General features: G+C 36.2%; 1 protein-coding gene and 1 long non-coding RNA gene across 2 annotated transcripts; both read right to left on the reverse strand.

The window, feature by feature from the left end:
* Nucleotides 1-225: 225 nt before the first annotated feature.
* LOC111828954 lies at nucleotides 226-1,196 on the reverse strand. The gene is made up of 4 exons (XR_002832602.1): nucleotides 1,170-1,196; nucleotides 739-801; nucleotides 612-655; nucleotides 226-346 (listed from the first exon to the last, which is right to left on the reverse strand). It is a non-coding gene; the product is annotated as an uncharacterized LOC111828954 (long non-coding RNA).
* Nucleotides 1,197-1,236: 40 nt separating this feature from the next.
* LOC17874431 (protein PHR1-LIKE 1) lies at nucleotides 1,237-2,130 on the reverse strand. The gene is made up of 4 exons (XM_023777321.1): nucleotides 2,041-2,130; nucleotides 1,692-1,932; nucleotides 1,539-1,608; nucleotides 1,237-1,431 (listed from the first exon to the last, which is right to left on the reverse strand). The coding sequence occupies exons 2-4, from the start codon at nucleotides 1,730-1,732 to the stop codon at nucleotides 1,237-1,239; spliced, it is 306 nt and encodes a 101-aa protein (XP_023633089.1). The 5' UTR covers nucleotides 1,733-1,932; nucleotides 2,041-2,130.
* Between the last annotated feature and the right edge of the window lie 5,992 nt (nucleotides 2,131-8,122).

An 8,122-nucleotide genomic window follows, 5' to 3' on the forward strand; every position in this document is an offset into this window, starting at 1 on the left:
ATTGATCCCCGACTTTTCGTATTAGCTCTAAGTTCTTTCGGTCGTTTTTTATGATCCCCGACTTTTTCGTATTAGCTCTAAGTTCTAACTTTTTGTGTATATTTGTTTTTTTGTGTATTTTTGTGTATTTGCGTATTAGCTCTAACTTTGTGTATTTTTGTTTAACTTTGTGTATTTTTGTTTAACTTTGTGTATTTTTGTGTTTTTGTGTTTTTTGTGTTTTTGTGTATTTTTGTGTATTAGATATTTTTAGGGTTTTAAAGAAAACAAAAACGAGAAAGAAAGAGAAATACCTCGTTGAAGCGGAGACAATCTTCCCAAGGATTAGTATCGAAACAAAATATCCCTGAAACATTAAGTAAAATATAAAACGATTAGTAAACTTGTAAACCTAACCAATCAACAAACGAATAGAAAACAGTCTTGAGAACTACCAAACTGGAGATATTTACAAGTCAATCAAAAGTGAGGAGAAGAAGTACGTTCAAACAGATCTGTTTTGTCTTCTCAACAGATCTGTGTTCAAGGAAAAAGCAAAGCTCTTTCATATTTAACAACTTAAGTCCTATCTCAAGGCTAAACTAAGAGAATTTCCAGATTATTAGACATACCCAGAAACAAACAGCATGCTTCCATCTTTTGTTCGAAAAATGTCCTGTCAAAGAAGCATGTCAATATTTTAAAGCAAATAATACAACAAAAACTAAGAATTGAATACACAGTTTAGCACACCAGTACCTTAATAATTGCAACAGATGGTTTTTGACTTTTTTGCTCAGGAACCAACAACACCGGATCCTCCTACACAAAAGTGACTGTAAGAGAGACTAGAAGCAAATGGTCTCTAAGGTCTCAAGCATTAAGTCAACCAAACACTATATGAATACTCATGACAAACATGTATATGATCATCCTAAACATTCAGGTGCAAGAGAAATCATGAAGTAAAAGAAAAACTTTCAAAGTCTCTAGAAACTAGAAATCTTAACTCCAAAAACGAAAGAGAAACATTCCTCTTAACACATGCATGAGTGACCAACAAATAACAACCAAATGGAATTAAGAACCAAAAAACTTAATCAGTATAACCAAACATAAAAGGCTTTAAAACACACACTTGATTATGCAGAATAACAGAAACAGCAGCCAAGGTATATATTATAATGTACCTTTGCAATTTGATTGCCATTGATCACGTATTTAGCGTCTTCAGTGTTTGGACCCGGCCAACCTTGATTATGTTTCAATCTTCTCTGACCCGTTTCCTTGATGCTGAAGCAGATTCGGTCCGGTTATCTGTTCGCGTTTCGAGACCATATTCGACTTCTGCAGATGTGGTGTTACATTGCTTTGGTAATTCTTCTGGAGAAGAGCTCTTGTTCTCTTGTATCTGACCTGTTTTTCAATCTGTAGCTGCAGTGTCCGTTGGATCTAGCATATAAAGAAAACAACATAAGACAATGTTCATAATATCTATGACAAGTCCTCTTTCAGAGCTAGAAATCACGTAAAGAAGGGTGTTCTTTTTTACCAGTTACCTCGAGCTGCTCATGGAGACGTTTCTGAACTTCCATCTGTAACCTTAGAGCTTGTGTGAACTCAACGCTCCTGGAAACGAATTAGTAACAAAATAAATTTAACACTATTAGGAAGAAAAAATCATGTGCAGTCAGGAAAGTGAATTTTCTTACGTTTTCATATCAAGAGATTTGATATCTTCCATAGATGTCATCTTCTTCTCTTGAGGTTCTCCTGTGGAAATAAGAGACGAAATTTAGACAAAGTATGTGCCCCTTTGTAAGGTGTATGCATTCGTGACTTTAGCTTAATCTAGAAAGTGACAATTCTCTAAAGGGCTATGTGGTTTATAGCTCAGATAAATGGTCAAGCCAGGGTTATTCAAGAGCTTCAAAACAGCTTTGGGCGTGGCTCCTACAGTGGAAATTATAAAAGGCAGTAAAAGAATAAGTACAACTGTTTCCAGTTAAACGGGCTCTAGCTATTATTTTCAGGAACGAGAGAAGAAGAAAGCAAACGCACGTTCACTACCACCGAGCTGATTAACAGCTTCAACAAATGCCTCGTGAAGTTCTGGTGTCCATCGCATGCGTTGTTTAGATGTTGCTACGCTAGATGATGAGTTTCTGCCACTGAGCTGCTCCTCTGACAAAACCATCTGATGCTGCTAGTTAGCTTTCATCTCTTGCCTTGGTACATTAGAAAATGGTGTCAGTATCTGTTAGAAATTATGCAAAACGCTGATTAAATGAGAAATGAACAACCATAGAAATCATAGGTGGCTACAAACAGAATGTTAACCTCTGAATTTGGATTGTGGGAACTTGGATCCCATTGACTTGGAAGAGCTAAACCAGTATCAGACTCCTTGATACCTGCATGTTTCCATATAAGCAACCAATAAACATTTTAGTCATTCCGTAAGCAGAAGTCACTAGCTTATCGAAGTAAGCCCAACACTTGAGCAGCAAAGAGTGTGCACATACCACATAGATTGTTAATCTTCTTGGCAAGTTCCTTAATTTCTTTCTTCGCTTTCTTGATAGGTGCAGAGTAAGGCCCTAACCCCTGCATAGGTATGACATATATGAAGGTCAGCATATGGAGAGAACAGATACAGCGAAGTGTGACTAATGAATGTTTCCACTTTGACTAATTCAAACAGTGAGGAAGACTCAATCATCTAAGTAGCAAATAACACAGAATTGAACTAAGTAGAACAACAAGCACATCAAAAAGCACCTAAGAACGAATCTAGCTTGAAATTACTCAGGAGAATGTTGGAAGTTGATTCATAACTTAATCCTACAAAAGAGAAACATGGAAGCTAGTAAGGTGAAGATGTGGAGCAGAGAAGAAAAGCTTAGAAGCGTAAGCAACCGAAGAAGATGAAGAAGCGTGGTCGTCGGAAGAAGAAGAAGAAAGAAGAGAAAGGCCTTTTGTATAGTAATTAGGTTAAGAGTAAAACCTAAGTATAAAATGTTATAATGTTGTAAGAGAACATCATCCAAGTGATCCAAGATTAACAATGTAGTCTTTGGAGTAAAAACGCTTCTTGTCTCATCTCTAACAAAACAAACCAAATCTGAGAGATAGAGAGAACAAGAGATCTAACCATAAGTGGTTCGAAGTGGAGATTCCAACATGGTATCAGAGCTGAAGATCCCTGGAGCCTGCAAGAAGAAGAAGAGGTTGAGGCCAAGAGGGAGAAAAGGCAGTCTAAGAAGAGACTGAAGAAAAGAGAGGAGAAATGGACCAGCTCATTCATCGTTGAGGTGAGCTGTGTGAGTGATAGAAGAAGAAATGAAGAAAACCTAAGAAGGTGAAGCTCTACCAAGTTTCATGTATGAGCCGGCATCACAAAGAAGACGTCAAAATTCTGTGACCTGAGAAAGACATGAGAGGGAGCTATTCATCGGCCACAAATGAGCAGAGATGGAGCCTCCTTGAATTTGTTCATCACGAGAGATGAACAGACCTGAACCAGAGAGGTGAAAGGTTAAGAGAAAACCTAAAACAGAAGAAGGAGTTGCAGCTCAAAGGCTGTGAAGAGAAAGAAGGCGGACCTGAAGCTTGGTTAGAGAAGACCATCAGGATCCGAGAGAGAGTGATGAGAGGCAGCCACAGAAGCTGTTCAATGGAAAGAGTCTGCAGTCAAGTAAAAGGCTGACGATTTGGAGAGAATAACCAACATGCTGCTCAAAGCAAAGCTTGTTGGGTGAAGAAAGAAGAAGCCTGCACAAGGAGAATGCAAGGCTGGAAAAAGAAAAAATGAAAAAAAATAAAAAAGGAGAACAAAGAAGAGCAAAGCTGAGACTAAGTCAGAGAAGAAGAGAAGGAAAGAGATGTGGTGACAAGAGCACCATCAACCATTCACAAACACTTCCACAAGGTCTTACCTTTCAAGAGCATCCAAGAAGGCGAGGAGGTCTCTGGAAGAAGCTATGAAGATAGTGCGGATGTGGAGACAGAGTTGTGAAGGTGAATTCTCTGATTTTCTGACATGGTGAAGGTGAAACTTGAAGAAGCTTGTTGAAGCTGAGAATCCATGTGCTTCGTTAGCTGAAACAAGAAGTAAAAGAAGAAGCCAAGGTTAGAGAAAAACCAAAGTGGGGGTGAAGGAATCAAACAAACCAAGTCGGACAAAGCTGGGGTTAATGATTCAAGAATTCAAAGCTGTGGTTAGAGAAAAACCGAGGTGGAGAGAAGGAGCCTACACAACATAGAGACGTGTAAGGCAAATAAGAAAGAAAATGTACCTCCAAAAGAGGTGGATGTGAACAAAGGGAAGAGATGTTACAGCCCTGAAACAGAATACTCATGAGGTTAGTGTGTATTAAACCAGTGTTTAAAGATCAACAAAACTCAAATTCAAAAAGGATGGATTGAGAAAGAAGGTTGAGGCTGAGAACAAACCATATGAAGCATTAAACCATGAGGGAGAATTTTGTGTCTGAAGCAGGAAAAGAGAAGCCCTAAATCCGGACTAAGGCTGAGAGCGACAGAGGTTCAAAAGCTGAAAATGGAGAGACCAAGGTTAGAGAAACCAAGGTATAGTTCAAAGAATCAAAAAGACAAGGTTAGCAAACTAAGGTGATGGTCAGAGAACCAAAAAGTCTTTGGTTAAGAAAGCCATGGTGATGATTCAAAGAGCTAAAGGGCACAAACTAGATGTTGGAGAAACAGAGATTAAAGCGGAAACCAAATACAACAAAACAAGAGGAAGCTCACCACAGAGAGAGCTGTAGCCGGTTGCACAGAGCGCCGAAGAAGACGTGAACAAGTGTCACGCACGAGATGGTGATCGAAGAGGACACCAAACATAAAAGAGGAAGCTCACCACAGAGGGAGGTTAAACCGGTTGCACAGTGCGCCGAAGAAGACGTGAACATGAGTCACGCACAAGACTTCAAGAAAGTGAGGGAGAGCTCATGGAAAAGCTTGGAGCAGATGTAAGGACAGAGATTAAGCCACAAGGCTAAACTGGTTCCTACAAGAAAAGGGGTTGATCAAACAATTGATCAAAGAAGAAACAGAGGAGAAAGCGAAGGAAATATGTCAAAGAGGTGACAAAGAAATTCGCAAACAGAACAAGAGTATGCTCACCTTAGAGGGGGCTGAAGCTAGTTGAAGCAACTGGCAGATATGGAGAAGACTTGGAGGTGACATGGAGAAATCTCAGGGAATAGCAAACCTGGAGTCAACGTGTTACCTACAAGGAAAGTAAATTGGTCAAGACTGATCCAGGGAACAATGAAGAACTTGCGTAGAGAACCAGCCAAGAGCCAAAGAAGAAACTGGAAAATCAAAGAGATTCAGTTTAAGAGGAAGATCAAAGAGCTTGCTTGCTCTTGAGCTATGTAGGCATCGTGAAAGACCCAATGGTGATGTCGATCAAGATTCAAGAAGACCCGAGAAACAAAAGCAAAGCAAAGCAAAAGAGGTAAAGAGATTACCCATCAATGGTGAATCAAAAGTCACCAAGGAAGGCACGGAGGGCATGAGAAATGATACAGAGAGATTCCACCACCCCAAGCACCTGCAGAGAAAGAAACGATCGATTAAGGAGAATCGATTCAAGAGGGAGATGAAGAAGAACTTCACGAGGAAAAAAGAACATTGATGCAAGAAGAGGGAGATTGATGGAACAAACTTACATGTGATGTTCGTTGATGTCGTGAAGAAGAAACTCGTCTCGAGAGGAGGCGGATTCACCAGCGAAGAACAAGAGGCATGGGAAGCTCATGAAGAATGAGATGATGAGGGAGAAAGCAAGATTGAGATGAGCTGTGCCAATGTCGTGAAAGAGATTCACGAACCAACCGAGAAGAGGAAGGAGCGTCGGGGGACTTGGGAACAAATCCCTAAATTGGATTTTGGGGATTAAGCAAATGAATCAAGAGGGAGTGTTGGAAGTTGATTCATAACTTAATCGTACAAAAGAGAAACATAGAAGCTAGTAACAAAAATAATAATAATTTGTACATCTAATATTATTTACATATATCACAATTACGTGTGTTAGTAATGTCATTTCCTCTTGATGGAAACAACTCCACGTAAGTTATTCTATGTTTGATATTTTATAAATTGTCCCATATAAGATACTTTTCTTAGGGGAAATTAATATTATTATTATTTTTGTTAATTCTGATGATATATATATATATATATATGTTTAATTAAATTGCAGTGATTTCATAAAGGATTGGGTAAAAATCTTTTTACCAGCAAAGTCAAATGGAAAACAGAAATGAAACAAATATTTAAAAGTTAATTAGATAAATAACACACAAAAAATGTCTTCATTTATAAATAAGTTTATTTTAACAAAAGTTGTTTATTTTAGTGAGAGAAAATTTATTAATTAAAAATGGTGTGAGTTGCTTAAATAGCTAAAACAGATAGTTAACCACATCTTCAAGTTTTTAACAAAAATTAAATGTCATGCTTAAATAAGTGAAATCAACAAAACTTAGCTATTTTACCGAAAAGTCAACAAAACTTTGTGATTAAAATTACTTCTTTAAAGTTCAGGATTAAATCGTCCCAAATTTGAAAGTTCGAGATTTTTATGACATTTCTCCCCTAAAACAATACATTCAAAGTTGCTTATACGATAGATTTAAAAGACTTTTGAAACAATTTTTCACTAAATAAGCAACCCATCAAATGAAATAATAATATTTTTATAATTTCAATAATAAACACCTCATGTTAATCAATCATGGTTGGAGATGCTCTAAGGTGAAGATGTGGAGCAAAGAAGAAAAGCGTAGAAGCGTAAGCAACCGAAGAAGATGAAGAAGCGTGGTCGTCGGAAGAAGAAGAAAGAAGAGAAAGGCCTTTTGGGCCAGAAGTGAGCAAAGGCCCATATATGTAAATGTGGTTAAGTTGTATAGTAAGTAGATTATTGTATCGCGGATATATGTTTATCAATTGTTGTAAACTTGTAATTGAGTTTAGTATTCTATTAAGTCTATACATTGACATAGTATGTAATAGTCTATAATTTTTTTTATTACCTTTTAAACAAATGTTCTTTTAATTATATTTTTACAATCATTTTTTGTTTTTGTTGATTGGTTTTAATTAAAAAAAATCTATACAACTAATGATAATTATTAAATTATGATTTTTGATATATTGGTAGTTTTGGTAATAATATACATCTACAAAATTCAAATAATATATAAGTTTTAAATTAATATTAAGGCAAACAAATTCCTATTTCTTTTTTTGATAGATTTCTTATTCCAATTTTTTTTATTTGTCAACCACACTTTTACCGAAATATTCCTTCATTATTGATTACCCAATCTCGAGAAGAATATAGTGAAAAATATGCTTTAGAATTACATGAACTCGAAATATATAACAGCAAAAATGAAGGAAAGAAAACATGAAACAAACCATACTCGTCTAGAAGGTTAGAGAAACCATGCCACTGTCAAGAGACTGCACCATCGATACCAACTCTAAGCAATCTGTTTCGAACAAATGACAATATATTTTCACAGCCCATATTAATGTATGTGATGGCTTTTCCAAGGGATCAATATTTTTAGATATCTCAACCAGATTTGATTGAGCTTCCTCCCATTTCTCGTGCCAAATTTAGCAAAGATAAATATTAACAAATTTAGGCTACAAATGGTTGCACAAAATTGAATAGGTTGGAAATATTAAGTTGAATAAAATTGGATTGAATATCATTCAACTCATTCATCTCCAGAATTGTGGATGAACAAGTTGAACATTTTTCCTTTGTAAATTGTTCAATTTTTCAATTTTTTAGGTTGAATGGGCTGAATAAATTTTTTAACTTTTTCAACTCAAATGGTGAAAATTGGCTGAATATTATTTTTCAACTTCTTCAACCTCTTAAATTGTGCAACCATTTGCAGTGAAAACCAATAATAATCGATTATTTTTATATAATCCAATAACAACATTTACATTTATCTTATTTCCATATATTGTTTTCTTTTCCTTTTTTAAAAAAAATCTCCTAAATATTTATTTGTAATTTATACTATATTCTCTAGTTTTTTTTTTCTGAATAATCAAAGAGGTTCTGGGCCGAAGCTCATACATTCTCTCA

This window comes from Capsella rubella, unplaced genomic scaffold, assembly GCF_000375325.1.
Source record: "Capsella rubella cultivar Monte Gargano unplaced genomic scaffold, Caprub1_0 scaffold_28, whole genome shotgun sequence".
Classification (NCBI taxonomy): Eukaryota; Viridiplantae; Streptophyta; class Magnoliopsida; order Brassicales; family Brassicaceae; genus Capsella; species Capsella rubella.

Coding starts and splice junctions, on each gene's coding strand:
- LOC17874431 (XM_023777321.1), bottom strand. CDS start 1,732: ATGACATCTATGGAAGATATCAAATCTCTTGATATGAAAAC. Junction 1,609..1,691: donor AAATCTCTTGATATGAAAAC/GTAAGAAAATTC, acceptor ATTCGTTTCCAG/GAGCGTTGAGTTCACACAAG. Junction 1,432..1,538: donor GTCTCCATGAGCAGCTCGAG/GTAACTGGTAAA, acceptor TTTATATGCTAG/ATCCAACGGACACTGCAGCT.